The following is a 26,342-nucleotide window of genomic DNA, read 5'->3' as shown; positions in this document are numbered from 1 at the left end:
CGGCGCTAGGACCTGAGGGAGAAGGAGGCCCACACCGAGGGCGTGACGTCATCAGCGGTGCGACCAGGTCTGTGTAGAGCGGCAGGAGTAGACGGGGGACACAGGTCAGTATACAGGGGTGACATACAGGGGAAAGACGCCATATGAGACCCCCGTACCGGGGCTGCTTATTCACCTCCCCCTTCCTGGTCTCTGTACTCCCGCCCCGCTCTCTGTCCCTCGGTTCTGTGCCCTCTCCCCCCCTCTCTCTGTTCTGTGGCCCCCCTCTCTCTGTTCTGTGGCCCCCCTCTCTCTGTTCTGTGGCCCCCCTCTCTCTGTTCTGTGGCCCCCCTCTCTCTGTTCTGTGGCCCCCCTCTCTCTGTTCTGTGCCCCCCCCTCTGTTCCGTGCCCCCCCTCTCTCTGTTCTGTGCCCCCTCTCTCTCTGTTCTGTGCCCCCCCTCTCTCTGTTCCGTGCCCCCCCTCTCTCTGTTCCGTGCCCCCCCTTTCTCTGTTCCGTGCCCCCCCTTTCTCTGTTCCGTGCCCCCCCTCTCTCTGTTCCGTGCCCCCCCTCTCTCTGTTCCGTGCCCCCCCCTCTCTCTGTTCCGTGCCCCCCCCTCTCTCTGTTCCGTGCCCCCCCCTCCCTCTGTTCCGTGCCCCCCCCTCCCTCTGTTCCGTGCCCCCCCCCTCCCTCTGTTCCGTGCCCCCCCCTCCCTCTGTTCCGTGCCCCCCCCTCCCTCTGTTCCGTGCCCCCCCCTCCCTCTGTTCCGTGCCCCCCCCTCCCTCTGTTCCGTGCCCCCCCCTCCCTCTGTTCCGTGCCCCCCCCCTCCCTCTGTTCCGTGCCCCCCCTCCCTCTGTTCCGTGCCCCCCCCTCCCTCTGTTCCGTGCCCCCCCCTCCCTCTGTTCCGTGCCCCCCCTCCCTCTGTTCCGTGCCCCCCCCTCCCTCTATTCCGTGCCCCCCCTCTCCTCTATTCTCTGTTCTGTGCCTCCTCTCTCTGTTCTGTGCCCCCCCTCTCCTCTGTTCTGTGCCTCCTCTCTCTATTCTGTGTCCCCCCGCTCTCTCGGATCTCTATCCCCCCCGCTCTCTCTCTCGGCTCTCTGTCCACCCCCGCTCTCTCTCTCGGCTCTCTGTCCACCCCCGCTCTCTCTCTCGGCTCTCTGTCCACCCCCGCTCTCTCTCTCGGCTCTCTGTCCCCCGCTCTGTCTCTCGGCTCTCTGTCCCCCGCTCTGTCTCTCGGCTCTCTATCCCCCCGCTCGCTCTCTCGGCTCTCTGTCCCCCGCTCTGTCTCTCGGCTCTCTATCCCCCCGCTCGCTCTCTCGGCTCTCTGTCCACCCCCGCTCTCTCTCTCGGCTCTCTGTCCCCCGCTCTGTCTCTCGGCTCTCTGTCCCTCGCTCTGTCTCTCGGCTCTCTATCCCCCCGCTCGCTCTCTCGGCTCTCTGTCCACCCCCGCTCTCTCTCTCGGCTCTCTGTCCCCCGCTCTGTCTCTCGGCTCTCTGTCCCTCGCTCTGTCTCTCGGCTCTCTATCCCCCCGCTCGCTCTCTCGGCTCTCTGTCCCCCCCGCTCTCTCTCGGCTCTCTATCCCCCCGCTCGCTCTCGGCTCTCTGTCCACCCCCGCTCTCTCTCTCGGCTCTCTGTCCCCCCCGCTCTCTCTCGGCTCTCTGTCCACCCCCGCTCTCTCTCGGCTCTCTGTCCACCCCCGCTCTCTCTCGGCTCTCTGTCCACCCCCGCTCTCTCTCGGCTCTCTGTCCACCCCCGCTCTCTCTCGGCTCTCTGTCCACCCCCGCTCTCTCTCGGCTCTCTTTCTCGGTTCTCTGTCCCCCCCCCGCTCTCTCTCGGTTCTGTTCCCCATCTCACTGACAGGCGGTGCTCCTGTGTAACTCGTGTCCTCTTCATTCCATAGATGGCACAATGACGACGATCACGCGGCAGGACCTGAACTTCGGGCAGGGTAGGTGCGGGGCGGGGTAGGTGCGGGGCGGGGTAGGTGCGGGGCGGGGTAGGTGCGGGGCAGGTCTGTGCTGTGCGGGAGGTTGGATTTGGTGTCGCCTCTGATTTTCTTCCATGCCCTTCCTGTGGTCGGCCTCTAGAGTCCTCCCGGCCTCGCCCCATGAGCATGAGCCCTGAATGTGCCCTCAGTTATAGGACAGGGGCAGATCATCCCTTTTAACCCTTCAGGACCGGGTGTTTGTTTTTCCTTTACTTTCTACAGAGAACTTTTATTTTCCCGTTGACAGATGTATAGGAGCTTGCCCTTTGTTCTCTTTGTGGGGAGATTCTTTTACAGAGACAACGATCATATGTTCTTTAACCTCTTCACGACCTGTGATGTTCTGGTACTACATACGTTGTCTCCTTCCCTTTGGTGCGGGCTCACGCGCTGAGCACACATCTTTCCCTGCACATGTCGCCTGATCTGATCAGCCTTCATCTGCCTCTCACAGGCGCAGATGGACCAGAGATTTTTGCTGTATGGCGCGACGCTGATACCCTGCTCTGTACAGCACAAGTGATATTTTAAGTTTTTGTTGTTTTTTTTTTTAAAGCCCACAAAGTTCAAACCCCCCCTATTGAAAATAAAACAAAAAATAGCGGAGGTCATATTACACTACTGCTCCCATAGAAGTGAATGGAGCGTTGTCACACGACTCTGCTGCCCCATAGAAATGGACGGAGTCACACATTACATGCATTATGCACGTTGTATCTAATCGTAGCATGTGATACATTCTGCGTATCTAACCCCAGCATATGATATAGGGAGCAGCGCCAGCTAATTGTGCGTCCAGCCGTCCTCTACTGTTCACTTGTCAGTATCACTTTGCAGTCACCAGTAATGGCGCCACACTGTGATCCTAAACTTCATTCTCTTATCCTTTTGCAAACACCCTGAAGGGGAGGAGAGGAGACATCAGACACAGAGCAGACCCCGCTCACCAGGTTCTGGCTTGTGCTATATACTTCAGTGCAGCGGTGTCCCATCGCAGGGTTCCCACAGTCGTGCTGACATGTGGCACCGGCAGCTCCATGGTTAGACAGCAGAGATCAGCCCCGGCCACTGCTGGATGTATAACATGGCGTCCGTGTCTGCAGTTTGGAATGTTCTCTGCTCCTGCTCCATACACCTACAGGACGCATTGCTGCATGCTGTGTTGGGGTACCCCCCTCCCTCCCCTCAGAAAGTGAGGATTGCGAGGATCGGATACTCCTCGGGGACCTCCACTGATCCTGAGCCTTGAGGCCCTGTGCCCACTGGAGGATCGTACCTGCGGACTTTTCTGCAGGTATTTCCGCAGGTTCACGCAGCAGCTCCCCGGAATCCGCAGCTATCCATTGCTGCGGTATTTATGTGGAGTTCTTGCGGTAAACCTGCGGAATCAGTGCGGAATCCCCGCCCTGTATCTCCATAGTGATGAGCGGGAATTCCGCAGATAATTCCACATGGATGATCGACATGCAGTTACGTGCGGCTGTGGGAAATCCACAGCCGCAAATACCGCAGCATTGATACAGCACTCCCCAAATCCCATAGAATAACATGGGGAGCGTCTGTACTTTCGGAAACTCCGCGGATTTATCCGGAAAATCTAGAAAATCTGCAGCAATATCCGCAGTTATTTTCTCCCGTGGGCACATGGCCTAACTCTGCACAGCTTGCCCCGGCCAGAAGCGGCACCGGTTGCGTTCGGTGGTGAGGAGCTGCGCTCTGACATGTGGCCGGGACCGCCCGGTGCAGAGGAGACTGCGAGGGATGCAGCTTTGTGGCCCCTCCATTATCGGGCTTGGTGGGGCCCCAGGGATCATTATATGCCATAACGTACTCCCATTGTAAGAACGTCTTATAAAGGGTCCGTGATGGCGGAAATGAAATCACTAAGTCTTCATCCTCCGGGCGAGGGGTAAATATTTTAAAGGACCAACCTGTTTATATTCTATGGAGGGTAAATATGTTACAAGTAAAAAATTCCTCTAAAATCTTTCTATATTTAAATTTCTTTTTCGCTCCTAATTGGGAGACCCAGACAATTGGGTGTATAGCTATTGCCTCCGGAGGCCACACAAAGTATTACACTTAAAAGTGTAAGGCCCCTCCCCTTCTGGCTATACACCCCCAGTGGGATCACTGGCTCACCAGTTTTGTGCTTTGTGCGAAGGAGGCAACACATCCACGCATAGCTCCACTGTTTAGTCAGCAGCAGCTGCTGACTATGTCGGATGGAAGAAAAGAGGGCCCATACAGGGCTCCCAGCATGCTCCCTTCTCACCCCACTTCATGTCGGAGGTGTTTGTTAAGGTTGAGGTACCCATTGCGGGTACGGAGGCTGGAGCCCACATGCTGTTTCCTTCCCCATCCCTTTTTACAGGGCTCTGGGTGAAGTGGGATTCTATCGGTCTCCAGGCACTGAGACCGTGCTCCATCCACAGCCCCTGGTATCTGCTGGACATGGAGCGGAGTATCTTCAGGGACATGGCCCTGCTACATGGAGGTACTCTGTGTCCCTGTGGGGACCGCGCAGACACACGGCAGCACTGCTGGGTGTGTTAGTGCGCCAGGGACAGCGGCGCTGTCCGCACTAGTGCCATCGCACACCACAGCGTTGCTGGGTGTGTTAGTGTATTGGGTGACTACTGCGCTAACCGCCGCTGCCACTTTTATTTAAGGCGCCGCTGGGATTTGTGGTGCGCCGGGGACTTCCGCGCCGGCCAGCACTGATATGCCGGCCGCGCTTATTAACTCGAGTCCCCGGCTTCTGGGCCTAGTCTCCCTTCGTTACCGCCCACAGGCCTGACAGTCAGGGTAGGGGCGTGACGCTGCATAGCACAGCAGCGCTGAGAGCTGGAGTATGTTTTGCATACTCCACCCCTCTCACTGTGTGCACTGTGAAACCGGATTCCCGCACTTTCTCAGGCACGCCCACGGCTTCCTTCTCTTCACAGGACGCCGGCAGCCATTAGTGTCAGTTTCTGTACGATACAGAGACAAGTGTGGAAGACCCTGGCATTCTGATAGTCACACAATCGCTGCAACAGGCGTTAAGCAGCACCTGTGGTGCTAACCCCACTAGTGCAGAAGTGCACTTATAGATATGCTTGTACTATATACATTGCACTGTTTGGTCGCACGTTGTATATACCCTCCTGGATTGTGCGGAGGAGTTATCAGCATATTCTCTGTGTAAAACAAAGGTGCAGAACCACATGTTTTTCTATGCAGCCGGTACAGCTTGTACGGCTATACGGCCGGCAGGTTACATAGACCCCCATTATGTCTAACTCAGCCGGAGTCTCTGCTAATGGCCAGAGGATGAGGACGGTGTCTGCAGTATTTACTGACAGATTTTCTGAGACTATGGCTATGATACTAGAAGCCTAGCAGTCCGGACATGTCTCTCACAACATGGGCACTGTTGAATCATTGATCCATGGCCCCCCATAGTGTGAACAACTAACAGCTCCGGGAATGTCACACGCATCCCAGAGTCACGGCTCTGCACAGACGTCAGTCCCAGACAGCCTAAGCGGGCTCACTATGAGCGGCCCTCGGTTTCATCAGGGTCCTAGCAGAAGGACTCTCTGTGTAATGAGGCGGAAGTAGCGGCTCAGGATTCTGATCCTGAGACCGCTCTCAATCTGGATACACCTAATGGTGACGCCATAGTGAATAATCTTATAGCGTCCATCAATAGAATGTTGGTTATTTCTCACCCAGCTCCTCCAGTGGAGGAGTCAGCTTCACGTATTTTTCTGGACCACTCTGCCTTCAGAGAGGCAGTCCAGGAACACCACACTTATCCAGATATGCGCTTCTCCAAACGGCTTAGGATACACGTTATCCCTGCCCCCTGACGTGGTCAAGGACTGGACCCAGTGTCCCAAGCGGCATCCTCCAATCTCCAGGCTTGTAGCTAGATCCATAGTTGCAGTGGGAGATGGAGCTGCACTTAAAGATGCCACTGACAGACAGATGGATCTCTGGTCTAAATCCATCTATGAGACTGTCGGCGCACCGTTGGCCCCAGCATTCTCACCCTTGGGGCACTCCAAGCTATTTCAGCTTGTCTTACACAGATTGACACGGTTACACGTACATCTGTGCCGCAGGTGGCATCCTTAACCTCTCAAATGTCTGCATTTGTTTCTTACGCGATTCAGGTTGCCCTAGACTCTGCGAACCGTACGGCAGTAGCCTCCGCTGCTCCGTGTTTTTAAGCAGAGCCTGGTCTGCTCGTTAAGTGAATGGAAGGCAGATTCTGCTTCCAAAAAAGGTTGCTTAACCAGTTGCCTTTTTCTGCTGACCGACTGTTTGGTGAGCGTTTGGATGTAACCATTAAACAGTCCAGGGGTAAGGATTCATCCTTTCCTCAGCCCGGACACAACAAACCCCAACAGAGCAGGAGGCAGTCGTGGTTTCGGTCTTTTCGAGGCTCGGGCAGGTCCCATTTTTCCTCGTCCAATGTGGACTCAAAAGGATCAGAGGAGCTCAGATTCTTGGCGGGCTCAGTCACGCCCAAAAAAGAGACAGTCTGAAAACCCGCTTCCAAGGCGGCTTCCTCATGACTTGCGGCCTCCTCTCTCCGCATCCTCGGTCGGTAGCAGGCTCACCCGCCTTGGCGATATTTAGCTGCCATAGGTCAATGACCGTTGGGTGTGAGACATTCTGTCTCACGGGTACAGGATAGAGCTCACTTCTCGTCCTCCAACTCGATTCTTCAGAACTTCTCCACCTCCCGGCCGAGCCGCTGCTCTTCTGCAAACAGGGTGCACTCTATAGGCAGAAAGAGTGATGACCCCCGTTCCTCTTCAGGAACAAGGTCACGGTTTTTACCCCAAATTATTTGCGGTGCCTATAAGAACGGGCCGTTCCGTCCCGTTCTGGATCTAAAACTGCTCAGCAAGCTCGTGGACACCAGGCGGTTCCGGATGGAATCCATCCGCCATGTCATCGCCTCAATGTCCCAAGGAGATTTCCTAGCATCATTAGGCATCAAGGATGCTTATCCACACGTGCCGATTGATCCAGAGCACTAGCGTTTCTACGCTTCGTTATAGCAGACGAACACCTTCTGTTCGTAGCTCTACCTTCCGGCTAGCGACAGTCCCACTGGTCTTCGCCAAGGTCAGGGCAGCAGTAGTCACAGTCCTGCACTCTCAGGGTCACTCTGTGATCCCATATTTAGACGATCTACTTGTCAAGGCACTCTCTTAGGAAACATGCCGACACTGCCCGAACGTTGCGCTGGAGACTCTCTAGAGTTTTGGGTGGATCATCAACTTTTTGAAGTCAGATCCGACCCCGACCCTATCGCTAACATATCTAGGCATGGAGTTTCATACTCTCTCAGCGATAGTGAAGCTTCCGCTAGACAAACAGCATTCACTACGGGCTGCAATCTCTTCTTTAAGAACCAGTCGCACACATTGAGACGCCTCATGCACTTCCTACGTAAGATGGTAGCAATGGAGGCAGTTCTTTTCGCGCAGTTTCATCTGCGTCCACTACAATGTGACATTCTCCGCCAATGGGACGGGGAGTCGACCTCCCTCAACAGAGTCGTCTTTCTTTCTCAGGCGGCCAAGGAATCTCTACGGTGGTGGCTTCTTCCCACCTCATGGTCAAAAAGAAGGTCCTTCCTATCCCCATCCTGGGCGATAGTTACGACAGACGCGAGTCTATCAGGGTGGGGAGCAGTTTTTCTCCACCACAGCGCTCAGGGTACGTGGACTCAGCAAGAGTCCACCCTTCAGATCAATGTTCTTGAACACAGAGCAGTGTATCTTGCCCTACAAACCTTCCAACAGCAGCTGGACAGCAAGCAAATCCGACTTCAGTCGGACAACTCCACAGCGGTGGCATACATCAACCACCAAGGAAGAACGCGCAACCGGCAAGCCTTCCAGGAAGTCCGGCAGGTTCTGATGTGGGTGGAAGGCACGGCATCCACCATATCCACAGTTCACATCCCAGGCGTGGAAAACTAGGAAGCTGACTTCCTAAGTCGCCGGGGTGTGGCCGAAAGGGTATGGTCTCTTCACCCGGACGGGTTTCAGGAGATCTGGCGCCGCTGACAGAGGCCGGACGTCGATCTAATGGCGTCACGGCACAACAACAATGTGCCAGCTTCATGGCACGGTTTCACAATCATCGAGCTCTGGCGGCAGACGCCTTAGTTCAGCATTGGTCGCAGTTCCAGCTACCTTATGTGCCACCTCTGGCATTGTTGCCCAGAGTGCTGCGCTAGATCAGGACCGACTGCGGCCGCGCCATCCTCGTCGCTACAGATTGGCCGAGGATGTTGTGGTTCCCGGTTCTGTGGTGCCTCACGGTAGGCTAACCGGGGGCACTACCAGACCAATCAGACTGGCTGTCTCAAGGGCCATTCTTCCATTTGAATTCTACGGCCCTCAACCTGATGGTGTGGCATTGAGTCCTGGAACCTAGTGTCGTCAGGATTACCTCAGGACGTGGTTGCCACCATGAGACAGGCTAGCATACCAACGTCCGCCAAGATTGACCACAGGACGTGGAAGATATTCTTATCTCGGTGCTCGGCGCAGGGTGTTTCTCCCTGGCCGGTTGCATCGTCTATGTTTCCTTCCTTCCTGCAATCTAGGTTGGAAAAAGGGTTGTCGCTCAGTTCCCTTTAGGGACAAGTCTCAGCGCTATCTGTATTTTTTCAGAAACGACTTCCTCAGGTACGCACGTTCCTACGGGAAGTTTGTCGTCTCAGCACTCCGTACAAGCGGCCGTTAGAGCCCTGGGATCTGAACAAGGTTCTAATTGCTCTCCAGATGCCGCCTTTCGAGCCTTTGAAAGAGGTCTCCCTTCCCGCTTTTCTCGGGAAGTGGCCTTCTAGTAACGGTCTCGTCTCTTAGGAGAGTTTCCGAGCTAGCAACGCTCTCATACAAATCTCCCTTCCTGGTCCTTCACCAGGACAGGGTAGTTCTGCGTCCGATTCCGGAATTTCTCCCTAAGGTGGTATCCCACTTTCATATCAATCAGGATATCACCTCACCTTCTTTGTGTCCTCGTCCAGTCCATCAATTTCAGAAGGATTTGCATCTGTTGGTTCTGGTGAGAGCACTCAGGTTCTACTTCCCGCATGGCGCTCCTGCGCCACCCGGATGCACTCTTTGTCCTTGTCGCTGGTCGGCGTAAACAGTCGCAAGCTTCTGAATCCACCCTGGCTCGGGGGATCGAGGAACCAATTCTTGAAACCTACAGTTCTACTGGGCTTCTGGTTCTCTCAAGGCTGAAGGCCCATTCTACCAGAGCCGTGGGTGCATCCTGGGCATTACGGCACCAGGCTACGGCTCAGCAGGTGTGTCAGGCACCTACCTGATTGAGTCTGCATACTTTTACCAAGCATTTTCAGGTGCATACCTACGCTTCGGCAGACGCCAGCCTAGGTAGATAAGTCCTTCAGGCGGCGATTGCCCACCTGTAGGAAAGGGCTGTTTGACGGCCCTATCACGAGGTATTCTTTTACCCACCCAGGGACTGCTTTTGGACGTCCCAATTGTCTGGGTCTCCCAATTAGGAGCGAAAAAGAAGAAGGGAATTTTGTTTACTTACCGTAAATTCCTTTTCTTCTAGCTCCAATTGGGAGACCCAGCACCCGCCCTGTTTTCTCGGGGTTTTTCTGTTTTTTCGGGTACACATGTTGTTCATGTGGTATGGTTCTCCGATGTTTCCTCGGATTGAATTGGTCTTTAAACCAGTTATTGGCTTTCCTCCTTCTTGCTTTGGCACTAAAACTGGTGAGCCAGTGATCCCACTGGGGGTGTATAGCCAGAAGGGGAGGGGCCTTACACTTTTAAGTGTAATACTTTGTGTGGCCTCCGGAGGCAATAGCTATACACCCAATTGTCTGGGTCTCCCAATTGGAGCTAGAAGAAAAGGAATTTACGGTAAGTAAACAAAATTCCCTTCTTTAAATATAGAAAGTTTTTAGAGAATGTTTTTGGTTGGAACATATAGGGGTACATTTTGGGGGTAATGGTAAACATTGACCCTCTCATTGCTGTTCTCCGCAGTGGTGGCGGACATATTGTGCGAGTTTCTGGAGGTGGCCGTCCATCTGATCCTGTACGTCAGAGAAGTCTATCCCATCGGGATCTTCCAGAAGAGGAAGAAGTACAATGTCCCAGTGCAGGTAGCCGCTCCTCGGGGGTCACCGGGGGCTGTACATTTTGCTTCGCGCTCATCCCCTCCCCCGTCCTTCCTCCTGCCATTATATAGATTGTGCTTTAAATTAGATTGATTTCTAATAAGTATTGGGGGTCATAAGTTCCGAGGTCACAGAAACATTGTAATCCTCGCTGCACTGAACGCAGCTCATTTGGGGATTGGACAACTTGATGTGTGTTCTGCCGTAAGGGGGAATTGTCATCTGCTTTTTGATTGGATGTCGCTCCTTATACATAGGTGCGTATGTCATAGGACTTAGTGAGGGACAGCGAGTCCTGCCCCCCTACTCTTAGAGAGAACCTGTAAGTCCTGCCCCCATTTTCTTAGTGATAGAACCTGCAAGACCTGTCCCCCCCTGATAAAGAGAACCTGCGAGTCGGTGCCCCCCGCTACGGAGAGAGAACCTGCGAGTCGGTGCCCCCCGCTACGGAGAGAGAACATGCGAGTTCTGCCCCCCCACTACTGAGAGAGAACCTGTGAGTCCTGTGTGTCCCCCCTTGAGAAATGTTGCTTCCTTCAGTAGAGATCTCTATAAAGGCCTTGGCCGCTTCTATCTTCCTCCCTCATGCTTTACACTGCTGCCCTTCTAATTTAGACCATAGCTACAAACTGAGACTCCTCAAGCTTAAAGGGAACCTGTCACCAGATTTGGGGCCTATAAGCTGCGGCCACCACCAGTGGGCTCTTATATACAGCATTCTAACACGCTGTATAAAAGAGGCCAGGCCACTGGGTAGAACATAAAAATCACTTTACCATACTCACCTAAACAGTCGGATGGGTGTCTCCATTCTCCGGTATCGGCGCCTACCCTTTCGGCCATCTTTGTCCTCCTTCTGAAGCCTGGGTGCATGACGCGTCCTTATGTCATCCACACTCGCCGGTCCTGCGCAGGCGCACTATAACACTTTGATCTGCCCTGCTGAGGACCTCAATGCTGCCGAGTGTGGATGACGTAGGACTTGTCATGCCCCCGGTGACGGGTTCCCTTTAAGTACATCATCTCTTGGGGTGCAGGGCAGACTCGTGACTCCTCAGGATCTCACACTGTTGCTCCTTGTCTCCCTTATATAAAAGCTGCTGTAGAGCAGCACAGGTCATGCAGAGCTTCATTAAATCGGCCATAAAACGACTATAAACCAAAAGCAGAGACTAATATGAAATGTATCTAGCGGTGTCTCCTATTTCCCACATGCAGATGTCCTGTCACCCCGAACTGAACCGCTACATCCAGGACACCCTGCACTGCGTGAAGCCGCTCATAGAGAAGGTGAGGACGGGCGGTCTCCTGGTCCGGGGAGGTTTGTGGTCACAATCTGTCCTCCGTCCTCTAACCCCGGGGTTTCCTGTCCGGTTGCAGAATGACGTGGAGAAGGTGGTGGTGGTGATCCTGGATAAAGAGCACCACCCGGTGGAGAGATTCGTGTTTGAGATCGCGCAGCCCCCCCTGCTGTCCATCAGGTAATGCAGCAGAGCGGGGTCCGCCTGTCAGGCCTCCGTCTGTGTGATACCACACGTACCCATTATAGCCTATGGTCATCTTCACATGTCAGTGCGAATGACAAGGGCCCGTACAAGTCTATGGGTCTGTGAAAAACACACACACCATCCGTGTGCTGTCCATATAGATCATTGCAAAGTACAGGGGAAGCTTTGTCATTGATTTACAGTGGAACCTTGGTTAGCGCGTATTTCGCTGTACGAGCAAAGATTGCTGTAACTTTGTAACTCACTTTACGAGCAAGCTTTGCCGTACGAGCAAAATACCGCACACACTTCCGGTCCCGTACATCCACCGCGCTCTAACCCGCTCTTGCAGTTCGCACAAACACACACACATTATGTTCACCTTACCTTTCGTCCCATCGTCGGCCTCATGGTTCTTGTAGTTCGCCGGTACAGGATGTGTATCGGGTAACCATCGTGATGAGGGAGGAACTTTCGCTGTCAGCCGCTACTCAAAGGCAGCGCGCTGACCAATCAGAGGCAAGCGGCTCATACCTTTTGACGTCAGCGGAAGTTCCGGAATCGGTTGCGATGGTTACTCGATACACATCATGTACCAGCGAACTACAAGAACCAGGAGACTGCCGATGGAACGGAAGGTAAGGTGAGCATAATGTGTGTGTGTTTGTGCGTGAGTGTTTTTACGTGTGTAGAATGGCACTATAGGGGACCAGGATGGGACATATAACAAGTTGTGGAAGGAATTGTCAGCATTGCATTATTTCCTATGGGAAATCTTGCTTTGCTAGACGAGTAACTGTTAACAAGCCACTCCCAGAAGGGATTGTTCTCGTTAACCAAGGTTCCACTGGATTTCTTTAACCATCTGTGATAAACACTTTTGCAGCTTGTCTGTGACTTGCCGATTTTCTACTAATTTGCATTAGAAAAAAAAAAGCCAAATTGCAGACGAGTCACACAGAGCTTCCAAGTCCCAACCCGTGACTGTAAACCCAGCACTTGTGGAAACACTGGAGTCTGTGTAGCACAAGATCACAATGTGATATCATAGGGAATCATTCGATGACCCGTCTGTGTGACAGTAGGAGCTTGATGTCGCTGTGCAGCCCCGGCCGTCGTCTTCTGCAGTCAGGGATGCTCAGACTTTCCTTCTTATGTCCTCACAGCTCGGACTCGCTGCTGTCTCATGTGGAGCAGTTACTGCGGGCGTTCATTCTCAAGATCAGCGTCTGCGATGCCGTCCTGGACAACAACCCGCCAGGTACTGCCCGTCCTCTAGACCATAGTGGTGCCCAGCTGGGGTCACGTGTGAGAACCTGCAACATTTATTAGCAGCCTCTTAAAGGGGTTATTCTGAGTTCCGTGATTTATGGTGTATTCGCAGGATATCTGATTTAAAAAAATGGATGAACTTTTTTTTTATCCAATTTTCAGTAAATTATTTAGTAAAATTATCAGTGTTATTTGTTACTGCAGATTATCTCTGGAAAAAAAAAGTTATGGCTCTTAGATGAATCATAAAATGAGATTGCAAAGTGAAAAATAACTGCGGCAAGAAGGGGTTAATCTGCTATGATGCAGATTGCTCCTCTGCTTTCTTGTAGCTTATTTTGGCCTTATCCTTTGTTGCCTTCTGCATGCTCATCCTTTGTATAAATTCTGCGCTCTCGCCATTTGTTGCCCTTCTGCGCGCTCTCGCCATTTGTTGCCCTTCTGCGCGCTCTCTCTTTGTTGCCCTTCTGCGCGCTCTCTCTTTGTTGCCCTTCTGCGCGCTCTCTCTTTGTTGCCCTTCTGCGCGCTCTCTTTGTTGCCCTTCTGCGCGCTCTCTCTTTGTTGCCCTTCTGCGCTCTCTTTGTTGCCCTTCTGTGCGCTCTCTTTGTTGCCCTTCTGCGCGCTCGTCCTTTGTTGCCCTTCTGCGCTCTCGCCCTTCTGCGCGCTCGTCCTTTGTTGCCCTTCTGCGCGCTCGTCCTTTGTTGCCCTTCTGCGCGCTCGTTCTTTGATGCCCTTCTGCACGCTCTCCCTTTGTTGCCCTTCTGCGCGATCGCTCTTTGTTGCCCTTCTGTGCGCTCGCTCTTTGTTGCCCTTCTGCGCTCTCTCCCTTTGTTGCCCTTCTGCGCTCTCTCCCTTTGTTGCCCTTCTGCGCTCTTCTCTCCCTTTGTTGCCCTTCTGCGCTCTCTCCCTTTGTTGCCCTTCTGCGCTCTCTCCCTTTGTTGCCCTTCTGCATGCTCATTCTTTGTTGCTCTTATGCGCTCTCCTTTTGTTGCCTTTCTGCGCGCTCGTCCTTTTGTATAATTCTGCGCTCTCTCGCTTTGTTGCCTTTTTCAGGCTGCACCTTTACGTTACTGGTTCACACAAGAGAAGTGGCTACAAGGAACATGGAGAAGATCCAGGTTATAAAGGTAACGCAGCGATGGCGTAAGCTCCAGAAGGTTTCATTTCTCAGGATCAGAGTTTGTGCAGATCGGTTCCCGGGATCTGGTCCAGCGTCAGTGATCTGTGGCTGCTGGACCAGACCCGATCCCTGTAACCGCCTCTTACCGGACGGCGCCTGCGGCTTCTCTTCTGCCTTGTCTGGTGGCTGATGAACAGAAGAGCCGCGGAGGTTGTCGGGTTTTAGGCTTTTCTGCTCCCATCCGGCAGCCACAGATCAGTGACGCGGCCGCTGGCTTTTTCCTGGAAATCGATTTTCAGCAAATTTACTCTGGATTCCTCAGTTTTGGAAATGTGATTCTGACCTCATCTGTAAGCATTACACCAACACTTTACAGGGCAGTAAATCCTTTTACTCTGGGACCAAGAGTCCCTGTAATTCTGCTGATTTGGGATGTAACTAGTCCCATAGTGAATGACCAAGAAAATGACAAGCGTGCGCCCGGCTGATCATCTTGCCTCAGCATGACAGACAAAGGCGCCACCTGGTGGACACCGTGCTCCAAGCAAGGCGTGAGATGACGAGTGTCATGGCTGCTGTGTTTTGCTTCCTTCCTCCCCAGGATTTCCCCTGGATTCTCGCTGATGAGCAGGACGTGCACATGCAGGAGCCGCGCCTCATCCCTCTCAAGACGATGACCTCCGACATATTAAAGGTCTGTAACTCCACATAAAAATAGCAACATAAAGAGGCATAAATAGTATCCAAAAATGAAGCATTTACCTACAGCAAAAAAGGCAGTAGTGTGTACGCCGCCCAGGCCAAAAACTAGTACTCCAGCAGGATGCAGCTAAACCCCCACTAAGTGGAGGCATCTCAGGTGCAGGAGAGGCAAATCACACACACACCTCCAAAACATGGAGGGGGCGAATGCTGGATGATAAAACTGCACACTGATTGCTTGCATAGAGCGCTGTTCACACATGCAGGTGCACAGCCACAAGCCTGCAGCCTATTAGATGACGCCCATACTATTAGATCAGGCAGGCTGCCAAGCCATACTCCATCTATGCACCATACAGGGACAGGAACGCTAATATGCAAGGCCTAACAAACAGGATACAGCCAGGCCCCTTTCTGTTGGGCCTTGCATATTAGAGTTCCTGTCCCTGTATAGTGCACAGATGGAGTATGGCTTGGCAGCCCACCTGATCTAATAGTATGGGCGTCATCTAATAGGCTGCGGGCTTGTGACTGTTATCTGCATGTGTGAACAGCGCTCTATGCAAGCAATCAGTGTGCAGTTTTATCATCCAGCAATCGCCCCCTCCATGTTTTGGAGGTGTGTGTGTGTGATTTGCTCCTTCTGCACCTGAGATACCTCCACTTAATGGGGGCTTAGCTGCATCCTGCTAAAGTATTAGTTTTTGGCCTGGCGATGTAAAACTGCTGCCTTTTTGCTGTCTGTAACGATACACACTGCAGCCTCCGGCTCTGCACACACATCTTGACGGCTTCTGAGATTTTTCCACACTAGTACATGAACGTTTCCTGACAGCGCTGCGGAATGTGTTGGCGCTATACAATGAACGGGAAGTAACTGTTCAGTATATAAAGGCACACTGACGGGCGCCATTTACAGCGCTGGACTGCAGAGCCCAGTGATTGACATAGCAGTTACATGGATAAACTGCACATGATGAGGGGCAAGAAAGTAAATGCGGAGCTCCAGCATACTGGAAAAGAAAAATCAGATCATGGACAATTCCTTTAACACTTTGCCTGATAATCCCGAGCTGTACTTGGGTAAGAAGGGAAAGACTTTACATTGCAGTCAGTGCAGGGCGCCGTCCTCTCCCCTTACACCTATTACTACTGATGGGAAGGAAAAGCTTTTAAAATCTTAATGTTTAGGCAACATGTTCCTAAAGAACCAGCCTTTACAATTCTCCTAACTAAGGGGTAGAGCTGTGTGGGGGAAGCCATGAGCCGACCCTGCTTCGTTACGGAGAATTCATTGTGTCACCACTAGGGGGAGCTGGTAATGTACAAAACTCTACAGCTGCTGCTCCCCCTAGTGGTGAATGGTAAAAGGAAAAAAAATTAATGCCATTAAATGTTCTAATAAAATAATTGCTTTGTAGAAAGGTAAAAACCAAAATACAAACCTGATGCAAAATATTTATTAAATGCTCCACCGCTGTTATCTACAGGCTCTCATGGTACAACTGCCTCTGATTGCAGAAAAGCTGTTAATCACATTAGCTGTAACAATGGATGCTCTTTGTTTTAGATGCAGCTGTATGTAGAAGAGAGAGCCCAAAAAAGCACATGAACCCCCGGCAGAGACAAAATCTACACCAGTGCTGTGGACTCATGACCTGACCAGGGGGAGGTATCTGAAGCTCCACCCCCTCTGTGGCTCCTCCCTGTTGAGGAATGTGAAGCTCCACCCCATCTGTGGCTCCTCCCTGTCCAGGTGGAGGTATCTGAAACTCTGCCTCCTGTATGGCTTTTCCCTGTTGAGGAATGTGAAGGTCCATCCCTTCTGTGGCTCCTCCCTGACCAGGTGGGGATCTGAAGCTCCGCCTCCTCTATGGCTCCTCCTTAACCAGGTGGGGGTATCTGAAGCTCCGCCCCTTAACACAATATTGCACCCCCCTGTGCTGGTCGGTATGTCTGTGCAGACTCTGCAGGATGAAGCCTCCGGATCTGTCTCCTTATTATACATACACATCTCCTTGATACTTTGTATTGTGTGGATAGTTCATTTCTTGGAACCAATATTCTGATATAAAATGTACAGAATATAAATGTTGGCAATAAAATGCCTCCAGCAACGCTCTGTTTGTAGCCGTTATATGGCAGCTGTATTCTGTGTATTTACCACTCATAATAGGGAATTATATTATTGCCAATTTTATTTAAAAAAAAATAAATCTCTAAAGCAGAATTTTATTGTAAGAATTAATTTCTTTTTGCAAATTTCTGTAATTGCTGATTTGGGTTATAGACTTGTATTAAAAAAAAAATTGTTTAAAAGAACAGAGAGTCCTCAGTGGTTGATACCTTTTAATGGCTAACTGAAAAGATGGTAATAATTGCAAGCTTTCGAGACTACTCAGGTCTCTTCATCAGGCATGGTATAACACAAAATCTGAAGAGTCACGTAGACTTGTATTAATGATGAATGCAGGAGTAAGAAATAACGCAATAACAAGTGCTATATAGGCTGCGGACGACTGCAACATCTACACCACAAGCTGATTAGGACAATCGTATACCAAGCTGCAAAAGTACAAGAACAACAGCTGGACAGTACAGCCAAGCTTCATCCTGCCAGACAGAGAATGATGGAAGGGTCAAGTCACAGGACCTGTATTATACTCCAGAGCTGCACTCACTATTCTGCTGGTGCGGTCACTGTGTACATACATTACATTACTGATCCTGAGTTACCTCCTATATTATACTCCAGAGCTGCACTCACTATTCTGCTGGTGCAGTCACAATGTACATACATTACATTACTGATCCTGAGTTACATCCTGTATTATACTCCAGAGCTGCACTCACTATTCTGCTGGTGCGGTCACTGTGTACATACATTACATTACTGATCCTGAGTTACCTCCTATATTATACTCCAGAGCTGCACTCACTATTCTGCTGGTGCAGTCACTGTGTACATACATTACATTACTGATCCTGAGTTACCTCCTGTATTATACTCCAGAGCTGCACTCACTATTCTGCTGGTGCAGTCACTGTGTACATACATTACATTACTGATCCTGAGTTACCTCCTATATTATACTCCAGAGCTGCACTCACTATTCTGCTGGTGCAGTCACTGTGTACATACACATGTTGTATGGTAATGATTAAAGTTTGTTCCAACAAAAAGTGCAGAAACATGTAGAGCCGGAGAGCAGACTGTCAGTCACTACATGTCTGGCCCCTCTTGGGATCTGGTGCAGTAACAGGAGTGTGATCCTGGTTGCATTTATACTGTGGAATCGGGTTAATATGAAGCTTCCACGCCACAGACTCGCACGCTGAGGTCGCCGGGGTCCATGGTCACACTGCTGTTCGTCACCCTAATACCATACCAGCCACGCCACGCCACAACTGAAGGTTGTTGAAAATCTCCATGTTGAAAATATATGTAGCAAACCCCAGGAGCGTAATTGCTGAAGGTGTGTTCAATCTGTGAGGAAGAACAAGAGGAGAAAACTGTAATGTCCCATCCATCCCATTCATCCTCTACATGTCCCATCCATCCCGTCATCCTCTACATGTCCCATCCATCCCATCATCCTCTACATGTCCCATCCATCCCGTCATCCTCTACATGTCCCATCCATCCCGTCATCCTCTACATGTCCCATCCATCCCATCATCCTCTACATGTCCCATCCATCCCATCATCCGCTACATGTCCCATCCATCCCATCATCCGCTACATGTCCCATCCATCCCATCATCCGCTACATGTCCCATCCATCCCATCATCCTCTACATGTCCCATCCATCCCATCATCCTCTACATGTCCCATCCATCCCATCATCCTCTACATGTCCCATCCATCCCATCATCCTCTACATGTCCCATCCATCCCATCATCCGCTACATGTCCCATCCATCCCATCATCCTCTACATGTCCCATCCATCCCATCATCCTCTACATGTCGCATCCATCCCATCATCCTCTACATGTCTCATCCATCCCATCATCCTCTACATGTCCCATCCATCCCATCATCCGCTACATGTCCCATCCATCCCATCATCCTCTACATGTCTCATCCATCCCATCATCCTCTACATGTCCCATCCATCCCATCATCCGCTACGTGTCCCATCCATCCCATCATCCTCTACGTGTCCCAGCCATCCCATCATCCTCTACGTGTCCCATCCATCCCATTCATCCTCTACGTGTCCCATCCATCCCATTCATCCTCTACGTGTCCCATCCATCCCATTCATCCTCTACGTGTCCCATCCATCCCATTCATCCTCTACGTGTCCCATCCATTCCATTCATCCTCTACGTGTCCCATCCATCCCATTCATCCTCTACGTGTCCCATCCATTCCATCATCCTCTACGTGTCCCATCCATTCCATCATCCTCTACGTGTCCCATCCATTCCATCATCCTCTACGTGTCCCATCCATTCCATCATCCTCTACGTGTCTCATCCATCCCATCATCCTCTGCGTGTCTCATCCATCCCATCATCCTCTGCGTGTCCCATCCATCCCATCATCCTCTGCGTGTCCCATCCATCCCATCATCCTCTGCGTGTCTCATCCATCCCACCATCCTCTGCGTGTCTCATCCATCCCATCATCCTCTACGTGTCTCATCCATCCCATCATCCTCTACGTGTCTCATCCATCCCGTCATCCTCTGCATGTCTCATCCATCCCGTCATCCTCTGCGTGTCTCATCCATCCCATCCACACGTCCCATCAGTCCCTGGACGCCATCTTATCACTATGACATCTGATTATCCGCGGCTCGGGCCTAACGAGGGAGTTCCATAACAACCAGAGCAGAGGGGACCCATAGCAACCAATCAGATTCCAGCTCTCATTTCTCAAAGGCTGTTTGGAGAATAAGAGCAGCGATCTGATTGGTTACTATGGATAACTGCTCCCCGGTGACAGTGCACAGATAAATACCTGGGCCCACTCCGCATTACTCCACTCCTCTATCTTCACAGGTTCCGGCTGAAACTCCTCCATCACCGTCTTGTCTTGTGACAACAGTCGTACGAGAAGCTGGTACTGACACCCGCAGTCATGTCTGGCGGCGTACCTGCGGTGACCGGACAAGAGTCGTTCATTAAACTGCTGTCCTGGTGACCAGATCAGTCATCACCCAGCTTTCCCAGAAACCAGAAAGGAAACAGATTCCTTAAAAAGGATGAAAAAATTGTTTAAAAGAACAGAGAGTCCTCAGTGGTATCAACCACTGAGGACTCTCTGTTCTTTTAAACAATTTTTTTATCTCTACTGGCTAACACGGTACAAAGATATATTTTACTTGTATTAAAAAGGATGAAAATTTAGTGAGCACATACCAGTCCTTGACGATTATATTGGGACGAACGACGTCCATGAACTCTGCGGAGTAGCCCTCCTTCTTCAGATCGATGGTTTGCGACTTCAAACACGTCCTAGAAACCATTAAAAATCACAAAATAGGAGGAGCCAAAAAGAAATATACAAGTGGGAGGAGCAAGAAGAGAAACCGCATCTCTAGGAAGCCTGGGTGACCGTTCCATAGCAGGAAAAGATGGTGGCTACCACTGTCCGACCCTAGGAAGTTGCAATTGCCCCAGATATTGTGGGGAGTCTAATTGCCATGGCAACTGGTGGCTTACTGAAGGCCACCGCCATATTGCTGGTTCCTATGAAACCCTAAGTAAAAGGAGCCAAAAAAATTAAAAAAAATATTTAACCCATAAGATAAATATCCCAAAAACTAAATATGCAAGAATGCAAATTTTTTTTTATATAAATATGTGTCTAAAAATTTAGACATATAAAAAAAACATCCATTTCCTCACCGGCCTGGTTCTTGTAGTCCGCCGGTAACCATGGCAGCCGATGCCACGGCTTCCGCTGTCAGGCCTTCAGCGGCTGTCATCATAGGCATGAGCCGCTTGCCTCTGATTGGCCAGCGAGCTGACGTCAGTGGCTCTCATTGGTCAGTGCGCTGCCTTTGGGAAGCACAGCGGCAGCTCCTGCATCGGTCACAACGGTTACCGATTCCACGTACCGGAGGACTACAAGAACCAGGTATGAGGCCGGCGAGGGAACGGAGGATATGTGAGTATAATGTGTTTGTGGGTACGGAACCGGAAGTGTGTGTGTGTGGTGACTATTTGCTCATACAGCAAAGCATTACTCGCAAACAGAGTTACAAATTTACAGCCAGCCTTGCTCCTATATCGAATACTCGCACACCGGGTTACTCGTAAACCACGGTTCCACTGTAGTATTTGTCCGGCAGAACAAAAGAACACGAGCTGCAAAAATTCAAAAAGGTTAATTCAAAAAAGAGGAGATAAAAAACAAAAATGCGATTTGCAGTTATTAGTGGAGCCGGATGGTGACCCCTATACACGCACCCAAAAGAGGTGACAAAATACTTCTTGACTTTGTCGTCTGGGAATGGCCAGCCGTGGTCTCCGGGCAGCTTCTCCACCTTCCACTGGTCTCCTCCATCTTGGTCTTTGTGCCAGTGCCTGAAGTTTTCTGCCAAAAAACAAAACAGAAGAAGAAAAGGATGAAAAAATCCCTTTAAATCCATCATGTGATAAGTGAAAGTGAAAGCTCCTGATCGTTTCCTTTTGGTTTCACTTTAAAGGGAGGGTGTCACGTTTTTTTATTTTTGTATTAGTAATAGTGATTATGGAATCCATTATTATTAATACAACATTAAAATCACTGTTTGTTTAGTTTTTATTTAAAATTCTAGTTTTACTGAAGCACTGGGGGCTGCCGTCTTGGATTTGCTGTGTGTAACGACAGTTACTCGCTTCCTTTATGGCAGTCCCTGTGCATAGACGACAGTTGTCGTGCTGCGACCCTATACTTTAACACTGAGAGCTCCCTGCTGTGAACTGGACGTGCCCCCTGCGCTGTCCACATTACAGCAGAGGAAGGAGATCTCAGCTATCTTTGTGGAGCTCACAGTGTATGCTGTGTGCTGCACTTTCCCCGTCACCCATTTGAGACGTGTGGGTACCGGCGCCGAGCCGCCAACGCTACCCTCGCTCCCACCCTCCGCTGTCCCTCCCCCCGCTACTGCCACTCACCCCTGCCCCCAATGCTCTCACCGCCGCTGCCAATCACCCCTCCCCCCTCTGTCGTGTGCTCACCTCGGGCTTCCGCCAGTGGAGCACAGTGTACTGAGCAGCGCAGTATACAGCGGAATATAGCAGAGCGCGGTATACTGAGGAACACAGTATACAGCAGAGTGCGGTTGTTCGGGTGAACTCTTAACCAGGGTTCACTTGTTGCCTGCTGCCTGATTCTAATTGGTGTAGATGAAGTACATGCTTATAAGAATTTACACTGGACAAAGGGTCAGATGTGAACTCTCTTCTTAATCAGACAAAAATAGCACCGAAAGAGAGCTTTATTAGTGCATCTTATATAGGCTAGGGGCGTAGACTTATTCGGATATGTCCATTTAATGGGCACAGTTCATGGGTTAGCCAACGGGCAGATCTATGATGTCATCAGTGGCCATCTTAGTTATATATGAGAACCTGGCTTATGTAAGGCAAATCGACACACTTCCCACAATCCCCTATGTCAATTAAGTATTTGATGGAAAGGCTCTCCTCAACACGGTAAACGGAGCACAGTATATTGCGAAGCGCGGAATGAAGCGAAGCATTGGGGCGTAGTATAGTGTCGCACTATGCCAGCGTTCCTCGGTGATACTTTAGACATTAGGATCACTTTGCAGTCACCAACAAAATGGATCTGCACTGTGCCCTAAACTTCATTCTCTCTCATCCTTTTAGAAACACCCAGAATGAGAGGCGGAGCTGTGACATCACACACAGGAGAGCAGACTCCGCCCACTTTTACTGCAGCAGTAATGTGAGCTAATTCTATAGTAGCTCTACAGAAGGATTTCAGCAGCTGCTCCCCCTAGTATTTAAGAGTGGAAAATATCAAACTTAGATTTTTTTTTTATATTTTGCTAAATTAAAAACAATATCTAAATAAAACATTAATACTTTACATTTTTTCAGTTATTGAATTTTTTTTTTTTTAATGACATCTTCCCTTGAAGAGGAACATGTAACAATGAGCGGAAATTAACACCTTCCTGACCGGTCATCACCCACTGACACAAACAGCTCGACATACAAGAAATACTGAAATCTAGGAAAACCCCACATGGCCTCAGTTCCCACGGGACAGTCACCCAGAAATATCACACACCTGAATGGAAAAATATGAAAATCGGGGTGCGGGATAGATCCAGTATAGATGGGTGGCAGCTTCAGTGTAGACTGTAACGGCGGCCATATTGGTTGCCATCCACCTTTCCCAGAAACAGGGTGTTTTTAGGAAAAATGCCATCATTTGGGACACATTTACACCGCAAAATAGGTGACAATAGTAATAATCCCTCTCCCCAGTATCTGTGAGAGGAAAGGCGCAAATACTTATACACTATATGGCAATATTTGAGAATGCAGAGCGGCATTTTTTCGGCTCTCTGCTGCCAGTGTTCGGTGTTCATATTCGGCATCTGTCAGTATTCTCTGTAGCAACATTTGGTAGTGTTTAGCAGTATTTGGGCTAATGAATGGCGGTATTTGCTAGTGTACAGTGATACTATTTGGGCATGGGGTATCGATATTTGCTCCACCTCTGCTCCTGTGCGGTCTATGTGGCTGCAGAAATAGTAAAAATAGCACACTTCTATCATATACCGCATAATGAGGGTATTCTAAGGAAAAATACCACCGTTATACAGCGCCACTTCTGCTATTGGGTTGTGCCAGATTTTCCCAAAAATTCTAGAACCCCAAACTAATTTAGACCCGAGCCCAGAACAGGGTATTCTAGGAAACAATACCACGTTTAGGCCTGTTTCACACGTCAGTGATTCTGGTACGTATGCGCTTTTTTTTTATACGTACCAGAATCACTGACATACGCAGACCCATTATAATGAATGGGTCTGCGCACACATCAGTGATTTCTCACTGACCGTGTCTCCGTGCAGCGTACACACGTGTCCGTTATTGTCCGTTTTTTTCTGGCATCACTGATGTCCCACGGACCACGCAGTGGTGTGATCCATGAAACATGTACCAGAAAAACACGGACATTTAAAATAATAAACATTTTCAACTCACCTTTCCAGCGACGCTCTGTTAAGCCCCTGCTCTCTGCAGCTTCCTGCCCGGCTCATGAATATTCATGAATGCAGCCAGAGCCGACCCGGAAGTAGCTGCAGAGAGCGGTGGGTGAATGCTGCAGAGCCAAGGAGTTCAGCACCATGGACAGCAGGAACAGGGCAGGTGAGCATACGTTCATGTGCAATCACGTATCACGGATTTCACATGGACAACCCACATGTGCTGTGAATCATGGAACACAGAGGGACGTGCGTGTTTTACACGGCAGGGAAGAACGTCTGTGTTTTTCACTGACGTGTGAAACGGGCTTTATACAGCGGCACTTCTGCTATTGGGAGGTGACAATTCTAGAACCCAAAACTAATTTAGACCCGAGCCCAGAACCCAAAATTATTTTAGACACCAGATCCCAAAAAAATGAGTTTGGATCCTGTTCAGTCCGCACCGGGTTGTGACGCCTTTCAGATGGTAAATGCAGCGCACCCCCCCCCACATTAGATCTCCCCCTGACCTGCAGCCATCGGGTTCTTTAGTAAGTTCTTCCGCAGATGTAGAAAGTAGAACATCCTCCAGTTTGGCGGGTTACGGCTGCAGCGCTTTGATATGAACCCATCCCGCTGACACTTGGTCTTCCATAGAGCGGGCGAGTCTATAATATCTCTCCAGAGGGCACAGACCGGGCGGCAGCCACGGATCACATCCACCGCAGGAACGGCGGACAGGATTTCCAGCAGGACTCCTTCCGGGACGGCGTCCATATTGCTCCTCCGCCACCCTGGGAATGATACATTTATAGATATAATATCTGATGTATGGTGTCGCCATATAGTACCGCCATATAGTGAGCGGAAATGGAACTTCTGCATAAAAAATACAAGTGCATTGCAATTAAGGCTACTTTCACACTTGCATTAGACGGCTTCCGTAGCATTGCGTTGTGTGATGGATGCAATGGATGCATTGCATATAGTGACAGAACGGATACTACGGATCGTACAAAACAACGGAAAGTTTTTTGTTTTGTTTTTCCCTTCTTTACAGTTTTACCGGCAGCAGACTATTGTGAACAATCAGCTGATCGCTCTCAATAGCCGGCTGCCGGGCGCTCAGCTGATCGCTCTCAATAGCCGGCGGCCAGGCGCTCAGCTGATCGCTCTCAATAGCCGGCGGTTGGGTGCTCAGCTTAGAGCTCTCACATGCCGGCGGTCGGGCACTCAGCTTAGAGCTCTCACATGCCGGCGGCCAGGCGCTCAGCTGATCGTTCGGCCGCCGAGAATGTGTGCGGGGGGCGGAGTGCGGAGTGGGTGGAGCCGAGTGGGCCACGGCGCTGAGGACAGGTGAGTATGCGTGTGTATATGTGTGCATGTGTGTACATACATGCGGAGTGGAGTTCGGGAGGGGGCAGAGCCAAGCAGGGAACTGTCGGGCTCCCTGCACACGTAGCGAGGGTAAATAATCGGCAAAGCACTTTGCTTGGTTACCCGATATTTACCTTGGTTACGTGTGCAGGGAGCCAGAGAGAGCATGCACAGTGAAATCCTAAGGATTGCGCTGCTCAAAAAAGGTTACATGCTGTGTTCCTCCCGCCCGGCGCAGCATCAAAATAACGATGCTGCGTCGTCCAGTGGATGCAACGCTGACACTTGTGTTACAGTGCGTCATCCATACAAATCTACGGAGAACAGCGCAGTGCGTTAACGGACTACACTATTCTCCATAGTGACGGACTCCGCTGAACGCAAGTGTGAAAGTAGCCTTAAAAACAAGAAAACTGTATTACAATGTTATGATATTGTTTCATATCTGTTAAGGAAAATTACCAATGATACATACCTTATTATGTATACTGTACTTTAAACTTATAAATAAAGGATATACAAAAACAAAACCCCAAAAAACAAGCAAACAAAAAAACGCATTGTATATGGATGCTAGGTAAGAAAAAAAATGTGCACACACATGAAATATCGAATACCAAATGGATTTCACTCACCCAATTTTTTTTTTTGAAAACTCAGGTGTGAGCGCCCACCCAGAGACGTAGAGACCCCCTTTATAAGCAAACATGCACCAGCTTCTAGCGCACAAATACAGAACGGTTATCCACAACTTCTCCGCACCCAGTTCTGTCCGCTGCATTATCAGGACACTGCGAAAGAGAAAGTGAAGCCCCTCAAACTACCCACGTTATTGGCCTCCAGCCTAGAAAGAGTTAAACACCCATCCAGCACTGCTACATCCCTGCTCTTGCAGCAGATTCCCTGCCTGTGGGGTCTGTTACCTCCTGCGCTGATCACACTTCTTCCTGGAAAAGCCGAGTTATATCATCAGAGACAGGTCGCAGCTGAAAGCATCAGAGGCAGTGAAAGTGAAAGTGAAAGTGACAGAAAAACGAAAAAAAAAACCCCTCCCATCAGAGGCTGCTCTGA

The 26,342-nt window shown here is 50.4% G+C and overlaps 2 protein-coding genes across 4 annotated transcripts; one reads left to right on the top strand and one right to left on the bottom strand.

Moving 5' to 3' along the window:
- On the top strand, nucleotides 1-17,035 carry MAD2L2 (mitotic arrest deficient 2 like 2). The gene is made up of 9 exons (XM_075328742.1): nucleotides 1-104; nucleotides 1,878-1,925; nucleotides 10,010-10,128; nucleotides 11,362-11,433; nucleotides 11,524-11,624; nucleotides 12,797-12,891; nucleotides 13,956-14,029; nucleotides 14,624-14,716; nucleotides 16,295-17,035. Exons 2-9 carry the CDS (start codon nucleotides 1,886-1,888, stop codon nucleotides 16,334-16,336), a joined length of 636 nt encoding a protein of 211 aa, XP_075184857.1. The 5' UTR covers nucleotides 1-104; nucleotides 1,878-1,885; the 3' UTR covers nucleotides 16,337-17,035.
- LOC142256828 (F-box only protein 6-like) lies at nucleotides 16,987-26,268 on the bottom strand. 3 transcript variants are annotated; one of them, XM_075328740.1, is made up of 7 exons: nucleotides 26,195-26,246; nucleotides 25,907-26,062; nucleotides 24,425-24,688; nucleotides 21,151-21,277; nucleotides 20,098-20,193; nucleotides 19,697-19,832; nucleotides 16,987-18,211 (listed from the first exon to the last, which is right to left on the bottom strand). In XM_075328740.1, the coding sequence occupies exons 3-7, from the start codon at nucleotides 24,669-24,671 to the stop codon at nucleotides 18,026-18,028; spliced, it is 792 nt and encodes a 263-aa protein (XP_075184855.1). In that variant the 5' UTR covers nucleotides 24,672-24,688; nucleotides 25,907-26,062; nucleotides 26,195-26,246; the 3' UTR covers nucleotides 16,987-18,025. The 3 variants fall into 3 exon arrangements, with proteins under 3 accessions (XP_075184855.1, XP_075184854.1, XP_075184856.1); XM_075328739.1 differs by lacking the exon at nucleotides 25,907-26,062 and having other exon boundaries at nucleotides 26,195-26,268; XM_075328741.1 differs by lacking the exon at nucleotides 26,195-26,246 and having other exon boundaries at nucleotides 25,907-26,149.
- Nucleotides 26,269-26,342: the final 74 nt, after the last annotated feature.

Source organism: Anomaloglossus baeobatrachus, chromosome 11 (genome assembly GCF_048569485.1).
Source record: "Anomaloglossus baeobatrachus isolate aAnoBae1 chromosome 11, aAnoBae1.hap1, whole genome shotgun sequence".
NCBI lineage: Eukaryota > Metazoa > Chordata > Amphibia > Anura > Aromobatidae > Anomaloglossus > Anomaloglossus baeobatrachus.
Note: the sequence above shows the minus strand (reverse complement) of the source record. Positions and strands in the feature narration are given on the sequence as shown.

Coding starts and splice junctions, on each gene's coding strand:
- MAD2L2 (XM_075328742.1), top strand. CDS start 1,886: ATGACGACGATCACGCGGCAGGACCTGAACTTCGGGCAGG. Junction 1,926..10,009: donor GGACCTGAACTTCGGGCAGG/GTAGGTGCGGGG, acceptor TGTTCTCCGCAG/TGGTGGCGGACATATTGTGC. Junction 14,030..14,623: donor AGAAGATCCAGGTTATAAAG/GTAACGCAGCGA, acceptor CTTCCTCCCCAG/GATTTCCCCTGGATTCTCGC.
- LOC142256828 (XM_075328739.1), bottom strand. CDS start 24,671: ATGGACGCCGTCCCGGAAGGAGTCCTGCTGGAAATCCTGTCCGCCGTT. Junction 19,833..20,097: donor AATATAATCGTCAAGGACTG/GTATGTGCTCAC, acceptor CGGTCACCGCAG/GTACGCCGCCAGACATGACT. Junction 18,212..19,696: donor GTAATGCGGAGTGGGCCCAG/GTATTTATCTGT, acceptor TCTTCCTCACAG/ATTGAACACACCTTCAGCAA.